We start from the raw sequence: 27,576 nt of genomic DNA, 5'->3' as shown, positions 1-27,576 counted from the left end.
ACATTGTTAGTCTCGGTTATTTCAACATATTTTATGAGCAGTGTTTGGGCTGATAACTGGAACTCAGAATATACTCTGTCTGAACACATGCCGGTTTATGGTGCAGGCCGAAAGGTGTTTCTGAGGCAAAAAGAATAAACCCATAAATAATATTGAATATGATGACATGGTAGGGTATATCTGCCAAGCAGTAGCACCCTCTTTGGAAGACAACAATTATTTAGTAGTGTGACTAAACTTTAGAGGTACTGTTTAATCATGTTTAAGACACGTAATTATCCAGTCCCTCGCTAAAAAACCCAACCTAGATCCCTTCCCACTAAACAGTTTCACACCCATATCTCAAAAAACATTATTGTAAACTGTCATCAAAGAGGTTGTTTAGTCACAGCTTATGTCATTTCTGAGTCACTATAACATTCTACAGAAAGTAGAGTACAGAGACCGCCATGATCTTGATCGACATGATTGAGAACTGATCCTTGCTACTGATTCTGGACACTGTGTCTACTTCTAATATATGAACTGCTGCCTGCCACACTGTTGATCATGCCATACTAATTGACCGTCTCAAGTATCAGTATTGGTAGCAGAGCTTTGGCCTCGCTCACCTCATATCTGAATAACAGAACATCTCTGTCAATAAAGGCCCTTTGCTGTAATCCTCTGCCAACATTTTCTGTTGAATCCCCGAAAGGTCTTTAAGGAATCTAATAAACTGCCTTACGGTCATAATCTGCTCAATGGATGATTATTTTTTTATTAAATTGCAAATATGAAATCGTTTTATTCCAAAAACATGGGTCAGCAAGCTACCTATGTCAAACTGGGTCATCATAGGGTCAGCTTCTTCTCGAAACCTCTCCAAAATAAATACATTTTTCCCTTCTGTGATCTTGAAAAAGTTGTCCATGCTTTTAATTTGTCTTGCCTGGATAACTTTAACCAAGTGGTTCCAGGAACAGGGACCACACAATATTTTCACTGGCTCCCCCTACACTTCAGAATCAGTTGGATGGGTTCATACCTGCATTTTTCACCTGCATACAAGCTCCTCTGCACCCGTCTGACCTCCTGGACCTCAGGTCATCTGACCAAGACCTCCTGGTTATTCCGCAGTCTAGGTTGAAGCTCAAGGGAGATTGTGCCTTTGCATTTGCAGTTCCTAGATTATGGAACCGCCTTCCCTTCCGTCAGATCCGCCGCCTCCAATAACAACTTCCCTTCTCAGTCAGACCCATCAATCCATTAAGACCTGTAAATCCAGGTTAAACTACTTTCTACTCATTGACGTTTGGATCTACTTTATGGGTAGAGGTGTGCGTGTGTGTTTTTGTGTGTGTGTGTGTGTGTGTGTGTGTGTGTGTGTGTGTGTGTGTGTGTGTGTGTGTGTGTGTGTGTGTGTGTGTGTGTGTGTGTGTGTGTGTGTGTGTGTGTGTGGGTGGGTGTGTATAAACTTGTTGTTACCCTGTTTTTACTGATATATTCTCTTATTCATTGTATCTGGTATGTTTTGTTCTTTCACTGTGTTTTTAAATGTGCTCTACAAATAAACTTTACTTGACATGTGCATAATATGACAAGCACAATTCAAAAGTTCTGCTTTGAACATGGGCAAAGGATGTTGTGAAGCGTCAGGGTGTAACAACCACAACAACACAAAAAGTGTAATTTTCTTCATAAATTAGAATTGTGTAGACACCGCCTAAATTGCAAATAAACGTTTGTAGATGCACATTCAGATAGATGTTATTCCAGAACAAACGTACAAATCAAATGTTGGCCTAAATTAAACGGAATTGACATTACAAACCCTCATGGGTGCCAGTGTCATACGTGGTTGGATTGTTCATTTGGCTCCATTGAAACCACCAATGCGAAACGCAAAACAATATGATCCCAACGCATGATCATAAACAATATGCTCTATTAAGTGTTGATGATGGCTTTTAGAAATGTCGTCACGGTAGTGTAATGTCATCTGGTCATCATCCATGTTCGAGATGGATTTTTCCGACGTCACCGTGACGCTGGAAAGCAGGCGCCTCCCCAACAACATTTCCCCACAGCCGACGAAAACTCTGCCACATTGAAGAAGAAATAGGCGACCTGGCATCACATTTTCTCTCACTCCACTTTCTCCGGGGATTGTCACGGGATTTCAATGTTGAACCTGCTCTTTGTAAGTGGAAACTGAAGCTAAAACAAACGTATATAACTTGTGTGTGATGTTAACTGGTGACTGTTTCTTCTGTAAAAAAAAAAAAAGCCCCACTATAGATATACGACATGTAAAAGTTAACGAGCTAACAGCTAACTAATGAAGCGCAACACAAGGCAACGCATAGAGGCTAAGGAGATGGCTAACAACAAGCTAACATGCTAACGTAGCCATGTTCACATGTAGGAAAAAACCTGCATATGACGCATTGTCATATATATTTTAAAGAGGCACATTAATGTAGGGGTGCTTCTTATCCATAATGCGTGTGGGATCTCCAATCGATGAACCTAATAAAGAGTGTTGTTAGCGGAGCTAGCGGGCTATCGGTTCACCACGTTAGGGGGCTGTCATTTCCTGGAAGAATTATAGTAGTGGCATTAATCGGCATGGTATCATTGATGCATCGATTTCCACTTTATAACCTTGGGACATGTGTGTCGGGCTGTGTTCCGTGTTGGAATGTATTCAATGTTTTAAAACAACTGATGTCTTAACGATGAAGCGCCGTTGACAACAGCAGTGGCAACACCTAGCTAGCCGAGCCTATTGGCTAGCGTTAGCCCAGCGGCTCACTCGTTGTAGAGCACAGCCGTGTATAATGCATTCGGCTGATAATGCATTTAGGTGGGAAGAAACTCAAATTTAATCCATGTCTACGAGGAAATACATACGATGCACATTATGTTGGATTATATGTGTGTTAACGTTTTGTCGACAGCTGTCCGCCTTCCGCCCTTTGTGTGAATCCTTTGACCCAACGCGTGGCTGACACATTTAGTTCAGAGCATTATGCTATATCACAGTCACGATCACGATAAGACAGCGTTTTCCTCACTGTACACCCAAGTATGTAACACACACTCTGAAGTTCCCACTGACCATGGGATGAATGGAAGCTAACATGTTGAAAACGCCATTGCCTTTGTTGTTGGCATCTGCTATATTCTTTCTCCAACTGATTCAGTCGGTCTTAAAGTCAACCCTGCAAAGTTTTCTCTGTAATTTAGTCTCTTGGTTTCCAAAAACAGAATACCCGTGCATTTAGTCTTGTGGGCTCAATTGAAATTGAGGAAATGCACTATGGGAGGAAGTTGACCAGAACAGCTGCGGCTGTGGAGTCCACGGTGCGTTCCCATGCCTCTGTTTGGTTTAATGACCCTCCAATGATGGTTTCAATTTGATCATTTTATAGTAGCGGTATTTGTAATTTATATGGTTGCCACTCCCACTGTGGTATCAGAATGAGACAACAAGTAACCGGTTAGGTAGTGTTGCATTCCAACGGATGAGCTACGTTTGGAGCCTTGGACATATTTGCTTTGGCGCTAGGCCTATCAATCAAAGTATTGATGGATCTGTATAAGCATGTGGTTGTCGTTCTTAAATAACATCCTCCATGATTTTAAACATGATACAATGAGCAGTGGCTTCAAACTTTTGTGTACTCCTTTTTGCAATCATCTTCATAGGTGCATAATGCAGCCTAGTCAACAGATTTAGTGTGGGTTAACTTGTATCTGGAAGTAGGTCATCCATGCCGGTGACCTGCTTCTTCATTGAAGCTGTTTAATACGCAATCTTTGGGCCTACTTTAGAAATTGCTATTCTCCAGTCTCCACACAACTAACTCAACACAGCCTAAAGCCTTTAGCTAGGGAAGACAGACACAACAAAAAACCTATAATTGTATCCGATTTGAATACGTTGTTGCTTATGCATGCTTTGTGAATCTGGTGATGGCCATTATTTGCATCTGATTGTTTGTTGCTCTAACTGTTATTATTGCTTTACTCACCCAGAAAAATAATCAATATTAAACGTCACAAAATATCTGTGTGTCATTGGTCATCAGATACGAACGCTAGCGTCACCTTTTCCAAAACATTGGTTAAACCACAGCATATTTGACTGTAAGGAAAGCACCGTGCACATGCAGGGTTTGTTTATCTCCCCTGCCTCTGGGTCCCTTGACAAAGCAGTTTGGCGAAGTGTACAGAGTCCTCTGCACATGCTAGTTAAATTCTGAAGACCAACAAAAGCAACAGGCAGCTCAGTGAACTGTTATTGACAACTACCGATGTCTACAGCACTGAAGCAGAAGTATTTGCCTCTTGCTGGAGGGATGCTGCAGATGTTAGCACATTGTCATTGTAGGTCCCTCCAAAGGTGGCAATCTGTATAAAATAAAGTAGAATTGATCTCTTAACCAGGAGACCTAATGTTGCAACAGTAGACCTAAATTAATCTGGCTGGGCATTTGACCTTTTTAAGTTCAACAAGTGACCAGTTCCGCTCTTTATGAACGCAATAAATAACAGCAAAGAACAAGTTCTCAACCTTGGTTACGGTAACTGTGAAAAATGAGCCTGGTTCATGGCAACATGATTACAAAGAGGTTTGGTTGGTGGGGGTGAGCTCCGTTGTAGTTCTCTGCCAGTTAGCCCATGCAAGCCACGGGGTTCCCCTGAGTGTTTTTAAAGGTAGGGCCATAGGGCTTGTTTCTCGGCAACTAAAGACGCATTCTATTTTCATTATGTGTTTTGTGCCTCTGGGTATCTGCTCGTGTGGCCAATGGAGAACAACTTTGCTCGACCTAAGACTGCTAAACAGAAACATTAAGGACTATATCTAAATTCTGGAAAACAAATTAATTTGTTTTTTAAAAGATACATTTATAAATATTCAGTCATTTTTATATAAAACTGATTTATAGATTGTGTGCATTGATTTCAAGATGGGCAAAGTCAGATATATTGCCATTGGAACTTGACATGTCCCCACTTTTCTGGGCCTTCACATGCTGGTTATGGTTCCTATAGTTCAGGTGTGGGCCAGTTTTATTTTCACAGAGGGCATTACTGACACAGAAAAGTAAGCAAAGGGCCCCATATTGCACAATTCAATTGAAACCTGAAACCCATAGTGCTTAATTATGTAAAATTACAGGAACTTTGTAGACCTGTCGAATTACTGTGTTGGATACGTCACCAGTAGGCAAGGCAACTTTATTTATATAGCACTTTTCATATACGAGGCAGACTCAAAGTGCTTCAAATAGAAACATTGTCTTACAATAAAATAATGGATAAGTAAAAGAAAATGTATCTATTATTTCTCTACAATGCAAAAAAATGCATTGTATAGTAATACAATCAAAATGTATGCGTAGAAAATAAAGGCAAAGTAAAAAAAAAGCATTTTAGAAATTGCAATGTATTTAAGATTTAGCAGAAAGCTAAAGCAAACATAAAAGTCTTTAGTCTTGTTTTGAAAGTGGTCATAGTTGGGGGCAAGTCTTAAATCCTCAGAGTTGTAAGCAAAGTAGTAGCATTTTATTCATGTCCCTACCATCATTTTGATATTATTCTTGTTAGATGTTGTGGCAAGCAAGCAAGGGAAAAACGCTTTTTAACAATTATTGTTTGGGGGGGAAAGGGACATATGCACTACGATTTAATATTTATTTCGGTGATGGGCTTTGTTAGAAATAACATTAATTATGAACTAAATAATATTCATAGCTCTGTAGTATGTCGTAATAATCATATGGTTTAATAAATTATAAGATTTAAGACATTTATAAGACGGGAGGTTAAAACACCCTTGATTTCACAACTTGGAACTCGCCCAACTTAACGATAGATAGATCCTTTAATAATCCTTTACAGGAAATTACAGTGTCACGATGACTGCTAGTCTGCTTTACAAACAGTTACTCGGCTACAAACTAATTGACACCATGTCAAATTAGTCGGTGTGGGAGCATTTGGTCAAAAAGGACAGTATGGGCACTCGGTAGGCATAAGTTAAATTAATGTCATGTTGTCTGCGATGCTCCGTCAACTTTCATGTTTAAGCCCGATGGGCTTTTAGCACGAACGATCAGACCTTGCACCATGGCAAACATCACAGCGTCATCCATTGGGACTCATTAAATTAAACCTAGAATCAAAACCTCAGACTTGTTGTCTATCTACTATGCGACGCTGTCCGGCGTGGCCCTCCATGGCTCGTCTGGTGTGTCACCTGCTTTACATTAATGCACTGCTGTAGAAGTCAAACTCGGTGGATCAGGTAGCAATGTTGTTTCCTTTTTATGGCAATCCGTCACCCACAACAGCGCTTGTGTGTGACTTCTCTCTTTGGGGATTGGCGGTAGTCCTGGCCTGCATTTCATCAAAGCTTTGCACAAGTGTTCAAACCACGTATTTGTACTTTCATACCATGAAGAACATGTGTCCTTTGAAACTTTAAGGCTGCACTGAAGATCCGCCATAACCGAGTTTTGACTTGGACTGATGAGTGGATCCGAAAGCCACTGACGTCCACGCAGCCATCCTACGAGATATCGTATTTTTCCTTTTTGCTTTATTAAAATAACACTTTTTTTGACGAATTGCACCGCTTTAGAAATTAAAAAGGGAAAAAACGTTCAGTGGATTATTGAGGCGATTATGCAGCAGTCGGCCCCACCGGCTCCGTTTCAGGCAGGGAAAGATACACACTGTGACTCTTTTGTTGTGGATGATTTTTTTCAATACGCTGTAACCGGTCTTACCGCTGGCTTTTCAGTATAACATCACCTAATGGGAAAATGTTATTGAGCAGTACAGACTCAATGTCATCATCCGACACAGTAGTGCATTTTATAGATTTATTTTGGTTTTGCTTTCCTTTGAGGCCTTTGTGGCCCGGATTACGGCGGCCCGTGGGCCGGTTCCGTTCCTGTGGCCATATGTTGCCCAGGTCTGTTTTGGAAGCTTCTTCTTTGAAGGGTTCCTGTTAGAAGATTGGGAAAGGTGTTTTTTTTTTCCCCAGTTTAATTTATTAATTGGCATTTTATAGTACACTGTGTGAAATGACTGAACCACAAAATTGGACTAGGTGTCGGGGGAAGCCTAAGCCTCTCCGACGCCGCATTCAACAAATGCCCGTGCAGAGGGCTACACGTCCACATGCACCTTGCCTCTGGTGCCTTATTTCAGTAACTGTTATGAAATGGAATTGAGTACCAAATTGACGATCATATAAAAACAGAACATGGGTAAAAGCCAGCCACTTCCAATCACATTAAGCACGCCCGACTGATATACCTTAAAGCTGTCAACAAACAACATTTAAGAATTCATTACTCAAATAGGTGGTTTTACTTCAACTTTCTGGAAATGGAATCTCTAACAGATGCAATGACATGCAATGACATGCAATGACATGCAATGACAAAAATTGTAAATGGTCCATTTGTTTAAAGAAATGTTGATTACTTTTTTAGGCCAAACCGCTCAGCTCCATTAGAAGTTATGCTGCTTCTGGTTTTTCTTATTGTTTACTAACAAAGCTACCATGTCTCGGATGTCATGTCACTACCTCAAAGTTAAATATCCCTTCTATGAATACACATTATTCTTAGAATGCATTTGAATGTAGTAGACAATCTTGGTTGTTTTGGAGAATATGTAACCATGAGACCATGCACCCATTTTTATACAGTGAATTGGTCAATGAGTCACCATTTGGCACAGACTTTGTTGATGGAATATGCCACCATTCTGCAATTGAATAGCAAGCGCATGAGTTCGGCATCACTTGTAGTGCCTTTGGGATCGGCATGTCTGCTAGATGCTGCTACAATGCTTGTCAGGTGGAACCATAGCAACTAGTAGTAATCAGATATCTCATTGTCACAACTGTTAACAGCAGACCGTAGAAGTTGTAGCCATAGGTAGGAAGTTAAAAAACACAGGTTATTCAGCATCCATCCTCTTAACTGACAATTTAATCTGGTCCACTTATTGAATTTTTTAATATCTTTTATGTTCGTTAAACATTCATGTATCTGGCACTGACAAACTCCTTCAGTACATAATGTCAAACTTGAAGGGTATGCTTGAGTTAAACAAGCTATAATATGTGTGTGCATGGGCGGTTGTAGCTCATAACCCAGACTCCTGAAATGTCACCTCCTGGTGTTTCTTCAGCTTGACTCTGTCAATATTATTACACGAGCACCATGGCTTTCCCCCCTGATCATCTCATAAGGGACAATCACAGGCCCTGCAGGAAAACGTGTTGCTTCCCCAGAGATGTTCGTAGGTATGGCAACAGTTATTCCCCTGATGTTGTCAGATGGCAGAATCTCTGTCTCTGAAATGTCAGCGCGATTGATGCCTCTCAGCAGGTACTGGAGCAGACATTGTTCTGTTTACGGTCTCTACAGGAGCTGGCCGTCAGCCATCTATTATTGTTGGTTGCAGATATCGCTGCCATATATATTTCATATGGCTTTTTTGTACAGATATCATTGCTGAGATAGCCAAGCACAGCTAACCATATTACTTATAAGACGCTGAATCTGCGCATGGATAATGTCCAGTGTCTTGCAGACAAACTTGCTTAAAAGTCATCCACGAATAATCAGTTTACCCGCCGGAACTACTTCAGAATATAGCGAGCAACAAACGCAGTCAAATCGTTGTTGTGAACGTTTTTATGAGTTACCTTTCACTCTATGTTCGTCTAATGGTGAAATGGGCAGGAGCTACGTTTAGATGGAGTCTACGTGGGCTCTGTTTGTAGATTAATATCGGATCTCTAGAATCTGCCCGTATGTGCATTTAGAGATTCTCTTTGAGCCAAATTTTCCCCCATTATCTCTGTTAAGAGCCACGACCTTCCATGGTTCTGACGCACACCATCCACATCGATGTTGACCATATACCTGGTCACCAAGACTTGGCTCTGCGCTCCATAAGAGGAGTTAACGTCATGGATATGATTTTGATCCAGATATCTAAGATAAGATAATAATGTTAAACTGAAGATAATACGGATTGGATACTGTAACTATATATTGTCGCACAAATCACAGACACATACAAACTTTTAATGATGAGCCGTTGGCAATGAAATATTTCTAGGATTTCTTAAATATTTTAAATATAATGTTTACCCTTTTTATAAATGATTATCTACATATCCTCATAACTGTATTGCTTTAAGTTAACATTACTCTCCACACACCTGTTCCCACCCCACCGGCGATCGGACCGTTTATTGGCAAAATAGAATGAAGTTGATTGGACAATATGAAAATGGCAAATATCACCGAACTGTAGTTCTGATTAGGGTGAAGATTAGAGTGATACCCTAAGGATCTCAACTCTATCTAATTATTAAAATCAAGTGTATAGTGTTCTCCATCTGAGGAGTTGCAAGAACGACCTGGAATAAGAGTTTGGTCACTGTGTAGGGCCTTTTGTACTCATCAAGCATTCCAATATGTTTTGTGAGATGAGCACAACTGGACACCTGCCAATCAAGATGGGACTGCAAAGAAATGCTTCTATATCCGATTCAAAGAGGTCACTGAAGGGGCATTCTGGGGGCATAAGTGGCTGCATCGGTCTAAGTTCATCTGGAGATGTTTGTTGAGACAAGGAAGTAGTGTTTGTGGCTTGGCAATACAAATTGGAACAACAGTGCTTTACTTGGTTATGCAAATAAGGAATCTAAATCAAGACAATATTTAGCTTCTCTGAGAATTCAATGACCTTCTCCCAAAGGCAATTGACAGACTCCAGTTGTCGATATCGATCCTTTGGGCTCACATTGACATTTACTAGGGAGATATGAGTGAACTAAATGATGCCATTACAGAGTAAAGAGATGAGCAATAGGATCCTTTATTGACAGAATGCCGATCGGATTACATTCTAAGTCTGTATTATACAGATCTTTTTAGTTATTTATTTTTGTCCGCAAAAGGCACATTTTGGTCATTGGCTGATTGCTGCGTTGCCTCTCCACTCAGTGATCCATTACAACCGGTGAGAATGTAATTCTCATGTGAATCATCCAACTCCTCCGGAATAGCTTGTGACACAACAATTATCTTGAGTCATCCTGCCTTTGCTGGATTTGATATGCAAATTCATGATTTCTTTTTTTTATTTGATCAAATCACATTCTTTATCATTTCGAACGAAATCTGCCTTGAACCATTTGCCCATCACTAGTGTTATGGCGTCTGGTGTCTGCTGGAGCATTTTCTTTTTCAGGATTCTTTTATAACCTACTTGTTCCCACAGAATTGTTAGTTTGTGGTGGGGGGGACACAAAAGTCACTAGGGAAGTCCCTGGCATACCCTCAGATAATTCTGGAAGGACGTTAATATGGTGCAGTTTTTTCTGAATAATTAGGTGGAAAGACTTGTAAAGAAAGTTATGTTTCTAAACACAATTACACAATCTATTTATATGGTTGGTATCAAAACCACAATTTGAAACATAATTGCATAGCCAAGTCTTTTATGTAGAAACACTGTCTTAAGGGTTCTTCGCTCTGTTATTTACTTAAAGGACTCTTTTTTTTTTCAAATTCTAATCAAATATCAATGAGATATCTAACCTGTTTGGCTTGAACACTTTGACTCATTGAACAGAGTTTCTCGATTCTGACATCTGCCTTGCCTTTCTCCAGATATGGGCTTTCCTCCTCGTTCTCTCTTTTAAGCAACACAAGCCCGAATTCTCAGTCCTTTCCAGAAGATGATTGGCCCTTGTCACCCCTGGCCTCCCTGTAAGCGCTGCTCGAGGCATTTGATCGTTACACTCTTTATCTGTGCTCACACTGCACTGCAAAGCGGTGTGATAAGTGGGCTTTGCCATGTGCGTGTGCTGTCAAACTGCTGGGCGAAACACCTCAGGGATTGCTGTTTTTATCGCCGCCCTCTCCAGGCCCTCTTCGTGTTGATGAAAGCCAAACCTAAATAACCCATTGATCCCCGTAGGCATGGTAGCCCTTAGTATGTGTTTTGTGTTGGAGAACAGTGAGGAGGTGAACCGGTTTCTGAGCATGTTGAGGACGCAGGCTTTTCTTGCAAACACGGAAAACTCATGACGCATCCTGTTTTGTTGGATATATCTTGCACATATATCGGGTGTTTTATGTCCGGCACATAATAACTTTGCTATGTGTGCTGGAACAAGGAGGATGCGTTTATTGGCTGGATACTTTTTTACCATGATCCAAGGGAAGCCATCATTACGATAATACTATCGTTTGCTAACGATAAAACTCTTGTTTATTGGGAGCTGTGGAATGCTGACTGACAGGCCTCAGGAATTTAGTAAATGTGGATGTGCATATATTTGCTGTGGTATAAACTACAAGTCTAAGTTGAGAGCTAGAGAATTGGGCTGGTTTAACCACTAAACATATGTTTATCCCAGTTTTAGAAACGTATATTAAAATATGATGCTAGTGTGTCAGCTTATTAGACCATGCTATATACGTTTTTTTTGCATGCCAATACTTTTTATATATATTTTTTTCATCCATATGAAATGTTTTGTTATGCCCCCATTGCTTTACATAAACTTCATTCAATTAGCATTTGTAATTATTCTCTCTTGTAAAAGCAAATGGCCAGCGGCTTGTTAATGGATCATTTTGCTCAAACTCGAGGCTGAAAGTCCAGTTTGCCCATTCCCTTCTCCTTATTTCTAGCGGAGACATCCATAGTTTTTTTGCGCTTCTACCTACACAGACTGGCTGTTTTTGTACGTCTTCAAGGACTTGGACAAATATACACGTCGAAACCAACGCTTTTATTATTTCACGGCAACGACCACATGGCTGAGTCAGACAGTCTGCCTACGGTTCCACCGTGTTGCAGGTAAACACAGACGGGAACTCTGTGAATTGCATCCAATTATGTGGGCTGCATGTTATATTTTTTTTAGTGGAGCTCATCACAATCCCTCTTTTGTGTGTATGTATAGCAGAGTAACTTTGGTTCAAGTGGACTATCTCTCAGGCCATGCACATGGTTTCCCTAGCATGCTTGACAAATCTATTCTTTCCACCTTCTTTGAAAAGGGGATGAAGTCAAGTCACACCTGTTCTCTGACTGTCTCACAATGAGCAGGACGCTTCTGAGAACTCCTTCAGCAGTTCCAGGAGCCGTTCCCAGTATCGCCTGCCTGCTTGGAATTTAGTAAACAAAGTGTAAAGGCACCTCCTCTGACTCAGAGAATCACATTCATCCCGAGGCGTGTGTGTGTATATGAGAAACAGCCTGGCTGAATGGGCATCTGCCTTGCGGCTCCCCGTTTGGGCTCCAGCCTCCTGTTCTAAACACTGGTCATGTCTGAACATGCCTTGGCTTGAAAGTGTCATTTTGTGGATGCATTGTGGATTGTATCCCAGGACTCGCTTTATTTTCTAAGGAGTAAACGCTCAGCGGCAGGGCCTTCTGAAGTTGTAAGGGCATGTGTGACATGCTGTTCGCCGACAGCATTAGTCAGGGGCTTGTGATCGCGAAAGCTCCTGGGTGTCTAGCCTGTTACATTCGGTAACCTTTTTGAGCATGTGAATGTGTGCAACAAAACCTATCTGCGTTGTCCTATCTTCTGTGACACTGCTGCTCCCGAGTCCTGTGTGGAAACCGTCAAGGGTCTAGGATTGAAAGGAGGGGGTTCCACGCTGCTTTGTGTCTTAGAACAGTGACCACTCTTTCAGGAGATCCAACCACCCGGCCCTGTAACGGCATTGACGTCACAGTGGGAAACCAGCTGGGCATTGGCGCAGGTATGCAGTGGCTTTATCTGAACTACTCTGCTCCCATGTCGTTTTTTTATTAGGGCCCTTTTCATAAGGGACTCTTTTTCAAAATAATGACCTTACCCCTGTTTAGAAACGCAAACGGTCATGTGTTGTTAACAAGTCACTGAGGCAGCATAGAAAAACAAAAAAAGAATAAAAAGATTGCAAATAGCTTCAAAAGTAGCATGTCCCCAATCTCTGAAAGGAATTCAAAGTGCCATATGGTTTTCATCGCCCTTTTCAGAAATCCATCCTTAAGTGTCAAACTTTGAAAAGCAACCCACGTCTTTGACATTGTTTCTGTGCTGCTTATGATGTGCGTTTTGGCAAGGTGTCTGGTGTTTCTTTGCTGTTTGTTTCTCTTTTAAATGGTGTTGCGTTTGTACATGTGGACAGGCTTCTCATTTCCTGTCCCTTATGGCAGTTTTCAAACTTAATTATTATCTGTTGGCTATTTAGTAGGGATTTACAGATTGTGAAGTTCTGGGCCGATACCGATGTTTAAAATGGGGATGCACCGAATTGAAAATTCTTGGCCGATAACAAATATATTGAAACAGTTGGCCGAAAGCCGAAACCCAATACTGAATGTGGCTTTTGATGTTTTTCATTAATTTTGCTTAATTTTTCACCATTGCAAAAATCAAACAATGACATGTCCTTTATAAACTTTGCTTTTCAATAAAAAAAATCTGCAATTTAAAAAGATTTATTTAATGCTGATCGTTTTCTAACATTCCATAAGACCTTATAGCAAGAATATAAGAAAAACATAACTTTAAATAAATGAGTAAAACAAAATATTTTTATTTGCGCGCATTTCACATAAATGCGCGTCACTTGGGAGACGAACCCCGCACGCAGAAATTCAAGACTGACGCGCTACCTCCACTCTCACGGAGACACAATGCACAACGGTACCCATTGTCTGCATAAGGTCCAACAAGGACGATTAAATAGCGAATACCCTCTGAGAACCTGTATCACTCATCAAGATTATTCTCAGGCAATGCAAAGGGATCGGCTCCAAAAGAGCCTCTGTCGGAGAGACCCCTGTAAGTTAAGGGCTCCGAGGTCTACGGGAACACCCAGTAATGGTGACGCCATTGTCAAAGGATGGGCTAAGAAGCTGCGCACGCCGATGTAACCCGATAGACTTGGCTGAAAACCTGTTCCCGACCAGGTTTAGTTGAGAGCATAAGTCACCATGGCGATACAGCGACCCTAAAAGAGATCGACTTTCGTGTCGCAGCTAACCTAGGCTTTGAGCGCAAAATACCTCGCTAACCCACTAATCGAGGTTCGTAGTACAGGGCACGCATGTTGTCCGGGGTGCTTTGATTTCAGGTGATGGATCAAGCTTGATGTGCTGAAAGTCAGATGTTCCCCCTCTAGAAAGTTCAGCAGAACAATGTCTGCAAACGGCCTTATTTGCTTCGTTTTCCAAAACTTTAAAATGCTTCCACACTGCCAACATGTTTGCTGCATTAAGTGTGCGCAGATTTTTTTCCTCTCTACTTGGTATTTAGTTAACAGGTGCACTCGGCTCTTTTTTCATCTCTGTGTATTGTCATTAAGTTGTTTACAAACTTGCGTGCGGCTCTTTTTAAATCTCTTTTGATGAGGCGCACCCGGCTCATTCCACACTGGTTGCTCCTTCGGCCGAAACCGAAAATTATGTTTTGGTCCATTTCCGGCCGAACATCTTCAGTGGCCGAATTTTCGGTGCATCCCTAGTTTAACATAACAATTTGGCCAATAGCCGATACTAGGGCTGTAACGATACACAAATTCACGATTCGGTTTGTATCACGATTTTTGACCCACGGTTCGATACATCCTACGATTCTTTTAAATTTAAAAAGCATTTTATTTAAACAACACTTAAATACCAATTATCTTAATGTAACATTTGATAACAAATAATTTGGAACACTGAACAGATTTGAACCGAAAGAATACTATTAAAGTATAGCTAAATTAATAAAGAAATAACCAAAGATTGCAGTTGGAGGATGCTTTTTGCTGGTAGGCATAATAGGGCCCCTTTAACTGTTTGGTTGGTTTATTCAAATATCCTTATTCGCGCTTCTTATTAGGCTATGTAGCTTAAATAATGACATAATCAGGCCGTATAGAATGCAACATGTTTAATAGCCTAACTTTCAATAGATGAGGAAAAACATGAACGTCACAATAACGAGGCATAGTGTTACGAGTAGCATATGTGTGTGCGGGAGAATGGCAGTATGCGTGTGTGAGTGACGTCAGCGAGTGAGTGGACGAGCGAGGAGAGCGAGCGGTAGCGCGTGTGTCTAGTGAAGAAGCGAACGAGTCCGGTAGAATAAAGTACCCATCCTGTCAATAATCGGTGGCCGCTTCATTCCGACCTATAAGCAGACAAACTGCCAGTCAAATCACACAAAACAATAGAGACAGGATCACACAGGCAATTTTTTTCGCGCTTGGCCCACTCTGGATAAATGTCGTTCATATCGCATATGAGGACTTCGACGGCTGTGGAGAAATGCAATCCTCCGTAGCCACGGAGAGCTGTGATCACAGAGAGGCCATCTCGTCACATATTTACGGCATCGATAGGAGGGGGCGCTGTCAGCAGACTATTTAGACAAATTATTAGCAAATTTCAATCGGACAATTTGACCGAGTTAGAAAGGGCATATCGCGCTTCTGCCTTCTCACACCGCGAGACAGGTTTGTGGCTTTGAGTATCGCGATTTTCGGTTTGATACGCGTATCGTTACAGCCCTAGCCGATACCGATGTTTTTTTGTTATTAATTCCACCTTTTGTGCCAGGGAAACAAACCCTAACCCCCCCCACACACGCACGCACGCAGACACGCACCCCGTATACACGCACACACAATGACACAGGGAGAGGCTTTTATGATTTGTGTGAAATCAATCTGTTGATTTCAACAACTGCGCCATCAAAATTATTTCAACGTGGGCTTAGGCAGATAGGCCTACATGCGCCGAAAAACAGATCTCTATTTATTTTACTGAACACAGCCTGCATGACGGTGAACTAGACACGTCTTTAGCATATGGATACTATGGACAAAAAAATAACTTCACATGGTGTGTCTTTTTCAGTGTTTCCCCTATATGCACCTAGCAGCGGCGGTGCGCTTCATATCCAGGTCAATTCACATACTTGTGAGTAAAGCATATAAACGGAGAGGAGAGCTCCTTCTTATCTCTTTAAAAAAAACTAATGTTATATTATTTTGCACTACGGACCTTTCATATATATTTAAACGGAGAGGAACTTCCGTAAAGTTGGAAATAAATTGGCAGATTCTGAGTTTGTGGTTCAATAGATCATCAGTGAAACTTCGTTGCCACTCAATTGAGTGTAGTAACCTAGAGAACCAGCTACTACATTGTTTTCATCCAAACGAGCTGTCTTTAGTGAATGGTGAATTGTATTGGCTTTCATGAGCTGTTGGCTTTCATCCGCGAGCTTAGTGACCGTTAGCAAAGTGCAAAACTGAAAACGACCACAATGGTAAAATTCGCCATTATTGACTCTAGAGCCCCAAAACTCGTTCCATAGAGGCATGGCCTCTTTATGGTCCAACTACAACCTTCAGTTTTGAAAAATATGTCTCTTATTTTTGATTTTTGATTTAGGAACAATTTCAGTAGCGTAGCCATTATTGACTCTAGAGCCCCAAAACTTGTTCAATAGAGGCATGGCCTCTTTATGGTCCTACTACAACCTAGTGATGGGGAGAGGGGAGGGAGTGGGAAGTTGCATTGGTTGGAGGCTTACTGTATAGGGTGGTTGTTGATATAATATATTTTTTGTTAAATAATTGTTTTAAAGATTATACTTGTCATATGTTCACTCTATCCATATTTCCCCTGCTCATTACTGTGCACAAATGTACTCTATGTACACCCTACTGGTGCCGGCAGACACATAGAAACCTCCCGGCAGGGTGCGCTTTGCGAGCAGAAAAATAAATTGCGAGCACAAGAGGAAGCATTAAGCATGTAAACATCGGCCACTGCCATCGGTGAATGGCATTATCTTATACAAACTCTTGTAAGGGATGCAAACTGTCTAATGTGGTAGCCAACAGCTGTCATAGTGTCCTGGTTCCACATGATTTTGGTCACATTGGGTTTATTTCCGATCTTAACATGCACTGGTCATGTTAATAGAAACTAGGGATGGGCAACGGTCATCAAATAGTCGAATAGTAATGAATGTGACTATCGTTATTTATTACACGGCTTTTCCCCATGCCGTTCCGTTCACTTGCATGGGCCTTCACAACTTCCGGTTGTGAATAATGTCTTGATAATTCACCGTTGCTAAGCATATAATGACCGCTGTCAAGGAAAGTTTGTTATTTTTTTTCTATTGTATCACTCCGGAAGTAGTCCGGTAAATTATCAACCCCAGCATCCTCAGTTGCTAAGCGACGTCAACGTCTTTGGTGTACTATTTCTCTGCTGATGAACACTACGAATGCTGGTAACAAATAAATTGTAAAAAGACACACCGTGTGAAGTTATTTTTTCAGATTGATTTCATGCAAATCATAAAAGCCTCCCCTTGTCATTGTGTGTGCGTGCGTGTGTGCGTGCGTGCGTGCGTGCGTGCATGCGTGTGTGCGTGCGTGCGTGCGTGCGTGCGTGGGGGGTTCTTGATTGATCGATTTTCGAATATTATTCGAATACTTCTCATCGGATATCGAATAGTATTTTTGCCTGAAATACACATCCCTAATAGAAACCCTGGGTTTATATTAATGGCCCTCTAGACCTGGACTAAGAACATGCTTAAGCTTCTACCTAACTTTGAATTATTATTATTTTTTACCCCTGGTTGCCCAACAGACCTCAAAGAAAATTAGCACATGCTTGCAATGAAAGGGAAGTTACATGGTTTGGTTAAGCTGTTATTCTGTCAACAGTTTTGTCATTTTTGGTCACTCATTGTCAAACTTTTGAGTTCTGAGGTTTGCAATGGAATTCAAAGTTTGAGCTGCTGAATGTGGTAGCCACATGAAAAACGTTCAGGCTATTCAGTTTTGGATGGGCAATAGTAACAGTTTTGGGACTTTTGGAACGGTTTGTAACAAATTGTAATAGGCAGTTTTCTTCTTTAGGGTTGAGACGGCTTGTCTTCTCCCCGATTGCAGTAATCACTTTGAAAGGGCAAGCCTTCACTGTGACTCATCTGTGTGTGTTGCCCACTTATTCTCAACTCTTATCACATGTTTGTATTTCTATGTCCTTTTTGTTCTGAGATGCCCCGATTACTTATCCTCCTCTAGTTCCGTTCCTCTGTTCTTTCACATCTCTCCTCTTCTAAGCCCACTGACCTCTGATTTAAATGTTGTTAAAATATGTTGTTTACGTGTAGGCTCAAGAGCTTGTTGCCAGGTCCTGCAGCACTTTTTGAAGCTGCAATCAAAAACACTTGAATATCGTGCCCTACCATTTCAGTGCTCGACAATCTCTAAACAAATATAAAGGTGTTGCTTTGCAAGGGATGCAACATTTTATCGGCGGCATATCTTTATCAAGATGGCATTCGCCGATTGGCAATGTTTGTTTTCTCCATTTTGAAAATGTATGTTCCACAAAATATTTTTTTGTCATGTGAAGGAAGGATATATCTAAGCTTGTTTTATACCTTTTGTATTGTGAAGTTCTGCTTATTCATAGATGGTCTGAAGGTAAAAAGTCGGAAAGCCAAAGCTGTTCTTTTTTATAATTGTCTCTTTGTTACCCTGTCACAAAAAGGGAATAAATGACAACAGCAAAAATAAACTTCTGCTATTGGCCAGATTGTACACATTGGTATCGGCAAAGAATTTCTCAATCGGTGCATCCCTACAAACTATGATTTTTAGTATTTATAATGGCACTACATATAAGGGGTGACATTATTCAAGATCGGGCTATCCTAACTTCCATGTTCGTAAATACATGAAGGCGCTGGATGTGGAAGCCCCCGTGTGCGTGTGGTGCGTGTGGTGCGTGTGTGTGTGTGTGTGTGTGTGTGTGTGACTTCTGTGAGAGGCCAGCTGATTGGGGCCCGCTCTCACGCCCCCACCCCCTCCACTCGCTGCTCTTGCAGCTCCTCGCCAGGGGAACACGTGACGAGAAGCAGGGCATCAGGGGAACTCTCCGGGCCGCTGCCGAGGCCTCCGCGTTCACTTATTGACCTTTCTCCCAGTTTAGAACACACACACGGCTTTATGCAGCTCAAGTTGTCGTTTCTTAGAATCTCAAGGGTACATCCAGTCGACTATCCTTGCCTGTGTTGGCGTACGTGGTGTTTCCCAGGGAGTTTCTCAAACGGCCTGTGTCTCTGTCTGTCTTGTCTGCGTGTGTGTGCGTGCCTGGTCAGTTTGTGGCGTGGCTTTTCATCCTGCTCATGCGATGAGCAGTAGATGTATGACATGGGTGTGGAAAGTTACCATGAGTTTAATGTGTATTAGTGACTGTATTAGGCTGGACGTGAACATGTTGAAGGATGATACACTTTATTGAGTAACGTTATATTGAGTACATCGAAAGTAGTGTTCTCGGGTTCAAGGTAACATTGTGTTGAACACGCAACACACTGAAAGTACTGTACACAGACTTCACATGATCGGGTTACCACACTGAAGGCCACAGACTAGTGCGAGGCCTGTTGTGTGTTGCATTTCCTGTGTGACAGTCCATGCAATGTTATTGAATGTTCTTCAGCAAAGCAAATTGTTGTCTCCCCACGTACTGCCGTACAGTTTCATTCTGGTGTTATGATACTGCAGTGTCTGTTGGCCAATTTGCATGATTTGCGTTCCTGACGGCAAAGAAGGAAGTTGGATGCAGGCCCCAGCTGCCATTCACCACAGTTCAGCCGACTATGAGCCGATAGCAAGCCCCGGCCTGTGTCATGGTTCCCCTTTTCATCCGGCCACAATCTCTGCTCACTCGTTCTGCTGTGACGATCAGTGTGAATAGCCAGGCACATACAACCTTTATGTAATTTGACACATTTGTTAAGCTATCAACTCGTCTAAATTTCCCAAAACGTTGGTTGGTTGAGCCACGGAGCAGACGCTTTTAGCAGGAGATACGAGGCCTTCAGACTGATGCGGTAATAGCAAGGCTTTTGTGCTGACTGCATGGTTAGTCATGCTAATACGGCTTATCCACAGGTGGGTGACGGGGCTGTCATCGGGCCGTTACCATCCGCAAATGTGAACTGATGCATGTTCATGAAACCATTAGTAACCATAATGTGTTTTTGTCCCCTCCATTTAGCTCACACATTATCTTAGTTATTACTTGTCACTGGCTGTAGAAGGCCGGCTCCACCCCGGTTACCAGAGCTGACTTGTTTTTATCAGGTCGGCCAAGCTGTCATTGTGGAGAGGCGTCCGAGGATTGGCTTCTGGTGCTTTTGTTGTTACCGCACTGTTTAGTGGTGTCTTCTGGTGACTGTTGGCACCTGTTGACACAGGCCAAGATAATGTATTTTTCAGCTATTTTGTGTGTGTGTCAGCCAGCCATCACAGACATGGTAATTAAAGGGGACCTCCTCGCGCCACTCAAGACATGAGCCGCTTGAGCGGGTGGCATGGACAGCTGCAGCTCTGCCACCATGAAAGACTGAGCGAGAGAGCAAAGAAAGCAGGGTTGAGTGGAGAGGGAGAGCGGGGTGGATTGATGCTTCCCTTTATCGTGATACCCTTGTTTTCTTTTGGCAGCCACAGGAGATTTAAGTGACAATTGTGAAAAGGGATGAAGAGATTTACTTTTACCTTGCCAATTTGGAACCATGGTGACTGAGGGAGATGCCCTGCACAAAAGCTAGGGTTTTGTACTAGAGCATGGCACACAGTGACTACCGGGGTGATGTAAAAGTAAGAAGGCTGCTGTGTTAGAAGCCTAGCCCTGTTTGATCCAGCCTCGTCCAAGAATCTCATGGTGTTATGGCAACTAAATGAAAGGGAATCGTGTGTAAAGTCTAAGGGAAAATGGTGATTGAGTGTAGTTGAGATGGGATTGCTGGGGGAGTGGAGGGGGGCACAGTTCGGAACGTTTCAAAGAGGTGAAAGTGTGGACCATGAGACTGTGAAATGCTTTGAAGCCATGCCCACCCTGTAATCCTCAACCTGTGACTGCCGGCTGTGACGCTGTGCTAAAGTCCAAGCCATTTCACTTCACTCATTCATTCCCCTTTACCTCCGTTCCCTTCTACTACCTTGCATGTGTTGTCCTAGTGAGAGCCAATCCTCTTCACCGCTCCCCATCACACGCCTCCCTCCCTCCCTCCCTCCCTCCCACACACACACACACACCCACACACGCACGCACGTGCGTCTGCTTGCTCTCCCTCCCTCCCGCTCTGCCTTGAGATGGTTCCAGCCAGTTTGCGGCGGCTGCGTTTAGACTGGCCCTCCTGGCACAGGCTGACTGACTGCTCTCCGGCTAGTTTAGAGACCAGACATTACAGGATTTCTGAGGCCTGTTTGTGTGTCCTGTGAGGGATTTGTATTTATTTAGTTTTTGCTTGTCTCCGTTTTTGGTGACAGGGGGTTCTTTGATGGGGTGATGTAACCTGGGGATTGTTGTCACGGCAGGGAATGCTCTCTAAGGGGTCACGTGTGACATTACTGTCTGTGATTTAAGCTTTGAAAAATAAAAATAAAACACTACTTAGTTCGCCTAAACTCAATCTGCTTAAGACGAGGCATGTCTGTGTGACCACTTATTCTGCAGCTGTAGGTGTGGTTATTTTGAACTCGATGTAGGCAATTCCTCAACTTTTTATGAGGTTTATTTAATAACTAATTAAACTGCTCCATTGTATAAACTTTTATTTTTGTTTTCATTTACATAGGACTTGGACTTTGTCCTAGTCATTTAGCTAATAATTGTCTCGGTGATCATTTGGATGGTGCCGATAAACTGCACAAAAAAAATAAATAAAATAAAATAAGCCTAACACTTTTCAAGGAAAAGCTTAATTAAGTAGAAATGTCAAATGAAAATGCTTGGAAATGTTATTTGTTGACTCAATCCTGTCTTTCTCCTTCTTTGCAGTGTTTCTGTGTTGATTTGGGCCGTACCTTTATGGCGTTTGTGAGTGTCAGCGGAGAATTCTGCCAGGCTCAGCACCTCTCCTTCGTGGACAAGTGAATCGGCCGCCCCCCAAGGGACTACGCTACCCAGAAGCCACCCTGAATACCAGCAGTGGGAAACCCTGACTCTTCCAAAGACCCACTGGGATACCGCGTAGTCCTTGGCCAGACTGCCCTGCTCTATCCCCGCCATAAAGAGAAATCTTTGAGTTCTGCTTTCTTCTCAAACAGCCAATCACAAACAACTCTCCTGAATGGGGTAAACTGATTGGATGACTCCTGGATAGTCTCCCCGTCTGTTTTTATTTATTTTTTATTTAAGTTTTTTTTTTCATTTTGTACAAGCAACACCCCATTGTGGACTAGGCCATCCATTTTGTCTCTACTGCCTTTGTACATCAACCATCCTGTAGTTGTGCACCTGTTGTCCTCCTCACCTCATTTTCCTCATTTTTTTTTCTAATTATTTTTTCTAAAAGAAACAAAAATACAGACACCTACTAGGAAGTCCTTGCTGACATCTGAGCCAAAAGTCACCTTCGTTTTTGTAAAGAGCATTGTATTGTAATTGTTTTTTAAGCCGTCTCGCCAACATGAATCGCCCCGCTGCAGTTGAGATCACGTACGAGTGCATGAAGTTCCTCATCACCCACAACCCCACCAACGCCACTCTCAACAAGTTCACAGAGGTACAGCCCCGCAGATCTCTGCCCGTCTCATTAGTGGGTTATGTCCCACATTTAGTATTGCACTGACCCGCTCGTCTCTCTCTCCTCGTGTCTTTCCCAGGAGCTGAAGAAGTTTGAGGTGAACACTCTGGTTAGAGTATGCGACGCCACCTATGACAAGGCTCCGGTAGAGAAGGAGGGGATCCAGGTCCTGGTAAGAACGGACATGTGTCCACTTTGTCCTTCCCGTCTATACTAGCGATCCCTCAAAATGTTCCATGAGCTCATACAACCCAGACCTCAATACATGGGTTTATGTGAAATGATCACGTCATTAGAAGTACCTGTAGATAAAATACCGTATTAATAATAAAAATGCAATACTACAGTATACATTTGTTAGCCGTCCTTGTAGAAAACGTCAAACATTCTGACAAAACAGTGAGAAATCCTTCTGAAATCTGTCAAAAGTACGATTTACTGGCGAGGAAACGGGTTGTCGAAATACAGACTAACAGAGACTGCCTCAGGGAGAGTCCTCAAGACAAGACACTCGCAGGTCACGGTTGAGGTAATGTTGTGACTTCCACCTACTTCAACCGTCCCACCGTTCATCCCAACGCAGGACTGGCCCTTTGACGATGGCGCGCCACCTCCCACCCAGATTGTCGACGACTGGCTCAACCTGCTAAAGACCAAGTTCCGCGAGGAGCCGGGCTGCTGCATCGCTGTACACTGTGTGGCCGGGCTTGGACGGTGAGTGGTGGGCCCACGCACGGGGTCCTCGCTTGTCGGTGCCGCTCTGCGAGCCGATGACATGTATTCCTCAGTGCTCGTTTAGTCGGGTCACCTTGCTTCAGACGGCACGTGGGCTTTGGCCCAAATGAGTCATCTTCCTCCACTCAAGTGATTTTCTAGAGGCTCATAAATGTGGTGATTCATTTTTTTTTTTATTCAAGTATTCCCTGTATGATGTTCCCTTCAAGTTGAGTAATCCCAGCTCCAATGGCCGCCAAGGCAAAGTCCAGCAAGGACTATATACTTTGCATCAATCCATTTATTTGATAATCACCTGTAGGCGAATATTTTAATCCTTATCCTCAAGCTCACTAGCCAAATCCACCCCAACAACCACCTCCACTCTCCTTGGCTTGGATGCCCTGTCTGTGAGCTCAGACTAGTGTCTACGGGAAATGGCAGAGTGTGTGTCACCCTTGATTAGGGACAGGTGATTCATTCCTGCTCTCCGGGGATTAGACTTCTCCTATTCACCTGACTGTGCGCATGCCTCTTTCTTCCTATTGGGTCAACAGCCGGATTAGTCATCTTCTTCAAGGTTTGACCGGTTACTCTTGGATTTGAACAGAAGGCAAATTGTGCTGAAGGCTTGTGTCACTTACTGCTTACTTGTGACCAGGGGGAATTTGGGTTGTTTATCGTTCCAATTTTAGTTTTTCCAAATTGATGCACAAACTACTGCATTTACAGCAGACCTTGTCAAACATAAGCCATTTTCTCTTGATACGTGGAAAAGTGAGCTTTTATTTTGGTTGGAACTTGAAACTATAGAAGATAAGCTTTTGAAGATTGATCATGCACATTAAGATTATATCCAGATTCGTCTACTTGAGAACTGATTTTCAATTCGGAATAACATTAGTAACCAAGGATACACAATACCAGCACAAACTGAAAAATCTTTTTGCGGTTACTTACAACCAAATATATTGTGCAGCCGTGTTGTGCACAGAGTTGTCTGTTCTGACAGACTCACAAAAGGCCCATCCCCCACCCCACGCTATCTAACTCTCACATTCCATAAACGGGGTAATTCCAAATGCTGGTCAAACTGGAGCTGCTGCGTGATCTCTTCAACACGCATGCACACTGTCTCGCAACATGCAACACAAACTATCTTTACATGCAGAGTTGTTGCACGCCTTTCACTCCCGCACTAGCCTGCATTCTCTTTGGTTTTGAGCAGCGTTGGCTGTGCCTGCAGTTTCTTTCATTTGTTGTTGTTTTTCCAAAATTTTCCGAATATTTCCCACGCCTTCCTTATTATTTTTTTTACACTCTTCATGCAAGACACCTTTCATAAGCACTGACCCTCATGCATGCGCTTGGTTTAAAGATGTGTGCTCTGTCAGCACTTAGATGAGACCTGACCCATCTTCTTCTTTCTTCTCTCTCTTTCTACCTACTCCACCTCATTTTGGTGAGAACGTTTTCTTACTGTAACTTATCTCTCGTTCCCATGTGTGCGAGCGGGGCCCGGGGTGTGAGTTCAGCAGCTCGGCAGGGTAGCGGTGAACTGATGCACACCCCTGCTGATTTCCCAGGCTCATTTCCCAGGTTGATATACCTACCCTCCACCCCCTCTTACTCGCCCCCTCTCTCCTTATAACGACCATGTGAACACTGGCATTTGACTCTTCTACGACTCTTGCACTCTCACTCACTGTTGCCGCATTTTTTTCTCTTCACCCACTGCTACCCTCCTTAAATTCTGCTGTTTGACCTACGTGTGTCACTCTCTTTCAGAGCTCCAGTCTTGGTGGCCCTAGCCCTAATCGAGTGCGGGATGAAGTATGAGGATGCCGTGCAATTCATAAGGCTGTAAGTATAGTCTCTGCATACAAAATGGCCACCTCAGACACTAGCAGATTGTGTGCAGAATTGTGTAACCGGTGGTGCTTTTGATTGTGCTGGGCGATGCTGCCATCGGTTGACGTTTCTCACACTCACTCTCTTTTTCACTCTCTCCCTCTCTCCCTTTCACTGTCCTTCTCAGGAAGAGACGTGGAGCCTTCAACTCCAAACAGCTTCTTTACCTCGAGAAATACAGGCCCAAGATGCGTCTGCGGTTCAAGGATGCCAACGGCCACAACTGCTGTGTGCAGTAGGCTCTTTACTGTCACGCGCAGCACTATGCGCACAGCTAGTGGGGGAAACGATTCCAACAAAGGGGAGATAAAATTTAAAGAGAAAGCTCTATTGGTAATTATTGTGATGATTTATTACTGAGTCTCATGGTTAATTGATCACGGAAGTGAGCGAGTGATCCATCGAATTGACGAATTCAAATGCAGAGATCCACCAGCCGAACCAACCAATGAATGAGTAGGTCAAAGGTCAAAGCACACAGATGGGCCCGCCTCCCAGTTCCTAGCGCTCAATCAGGGGCTACAATTTGTTAAACTATCACTCAGATTATCTTTTTGCATTATTTTTTAAGGTTTAATCATGGGATTTTTTTGATATTTTTGTGTTTATTGTAATTTTCTTCATAACTCTCACGTTCACAACTTTTACAATGGTGTTGTAAGAAAATGTAAAATGATTTTTTTCAATCCCAACAACTGCGATGAATGGCCCAAGGGTATACACCTTCTTGAAATATTTTTAAACATTTAGCACAAAATATAACAGTTTGGTATTTGTGTTATTTCTGCACACAAAACAATATCAACTGACAATGCAGTAACGTTCTCCCCGGCCTCACTCGATCACTCAGTTTCAGTTTAGGGGTATTAGTTTTAAATGTGTCCACTGTATTTATTCACTGGCTTTGATTAGTATGGCAGACTAGAGTTTGACTGGGGTAAGGACACTCTGTTATTCATTGTATTTTTTTAATTTTATTTCTTTTTCCTCTAGAGCCATGTTTTATTTTTCACTTTTTAATCTCACGGGAGTGCAATAAACAGTCCACCTCAGAAAAGACCACCAGATGTCGGGCAGTCCTAGATGCATGCACACATACTCACAACCAACCAGTTGAACACACATGAAGAACCGTGGCGATCATTACAACCGGTACTCCTCTCCCCCTGCCCCGCCCAGCACCACTTGCCCCCCCAACTGCTTGGGTTGCTTCTCCGTTAAATGGGTTTACAAAAGGACTTCCCTCGTCGTTGCAGGATTAAATAGAGGAGAGCCTACTTCCAACTGTTAACCCTTACTCTGAAGGAAAGAGGTGGTAAAGAAAGAAAATGGTCATTTTGTTTTATCTTTGTACCCATTTCGAAGACATCCCCAATTCATATTGGTTCTTAAAAGATAATAAATTGAAATAAAAAAATGTCCCAACATTGTTTTATAACACACCTGACGGTTGGCCACCTTACTGGATCTATTGGTTTATTTTGGGAGTGTACGTTTGTTTTCGAAAGGGTGTGTATCATGCCAAAGCCTGTTTTTAGATGGGATAACCTGAAACGAAGACGAAGTTGCCACGTTAATATTGATGAACTTTTATTTTACTAATGACTTTGTATAAATTAAATAATAGTAATTTTTAAAATAGTTACTATCTATACTGTCCAACCCAACTGCTCGTCCTACAATTCCAACAATTCTTCAATGTTTTGATAAAAGTTAAATATAATAGATACCTGTTGCTGGGAAATGGATGACATCTAAGAGCACCACAGTTTTCTATGACAAACATTGTGAAAATGTTAGTTTTGCTTTTAACTTTAAACGCAAAACTGACTTGCATTATAGGCCTACCTACAGGTAGTCTATCTACATCCTGCGATGTATAGTGAACCATGGACCTTGGTTTTATCTGGATATCGGGCGCCCTCTGCCGTATTTTCTTAGTATTTTTAATTTTCGAAGCACCTTCAGTCATCCAAAAAACCTTTATTTCAGCTTGATGGTTCATGCTTCGTTAATTTTTTGTAATGGCAATTGCCGTTTTGTCATCAATGTTGAGATTCATAGGTACAACGAATGTACTTCCTCCCCCCTCGACCACTCGTCACACGTCTGCATTGCATCGTGCGTCCTCCCCGGAGTCCGGATGACGCCGAAGCACGCAGACATTACGAGGGACCCTAACCTCCCCTGCGCGCTCATCCCACGTGGGAGAATAACGGGAGATCAGCCAACCCAGCGAAGATGACTCACCGCCGGTACCATCACGAATCAAAGCTATGTCAAAT

The 27,576-nt window shown here is 42.5% G+C and overlaps 1 protein-coding gene across 2 annotated transcripts; it reads left to right on the top strand.

Annotated features, from left to right (window-relative positions):
* The first annotated feature begins 2,011 nt into the window (after positions 1 to 2,011).
* On the top strand, positions 2,012 to 26,712 carry ptp4a2b (protein tyrosine phosphatase 4A2b). 2 transcript variants are annotated; one of them, XM_060043061.1, is made up of 7 exons: positions 2,012 to 2,182; positions 21,919 to 22,215; positions 22,537 to 22,645; positions 22,746 to 22,838; positions 23,250 to 23,380; positions 25,169 to 25,243; positions 25,419 to 26,712. In XM_060043061.1, exons 2-7 carry the CDS (start codon positions 22,211 to 22,213, stop codon positions 25,528 to 25,530), a joined length of 525 nt encoding a protein of 174 aa, XP_059899044.1. In that variant the 5' UTR covers positions 2,012 to 2,182; positions 21,919 to 22,210; the 3' UTR covers positions 25,531 to 26,712. The 2 variants fall into 2 exon arrangements, with proteins under 2 accessions (XP_059899044.1, XP_059899045.1); XM_060043062.1 differs by lacking the exon at positions 2,012 to 2,182 and adding an exon at positions 12,733 to 12,815.
* The last annotated feature ends 864 nt before the right edge of the window (positions 26,713 to 27,576 follow it).

The sequence above is a fragment of the Gadus macrocephalus genome, chromosome 22 (genome assembly GCF_031168955.1).
Source record: "Gadus macrocephalus chromosome 22, ASM3116895v1".
Taxonomy (NCBI): Eukaryota; Metazoa; Chordata; class Actinopteri; order Gadiformes; family Gadidae; genus Gadus; species Gadus macrocephalus.
Note: the sequence above shows the minus strand (reverse complement) of the source record. Positions and strands in the feature narration are given on the sequence as shown.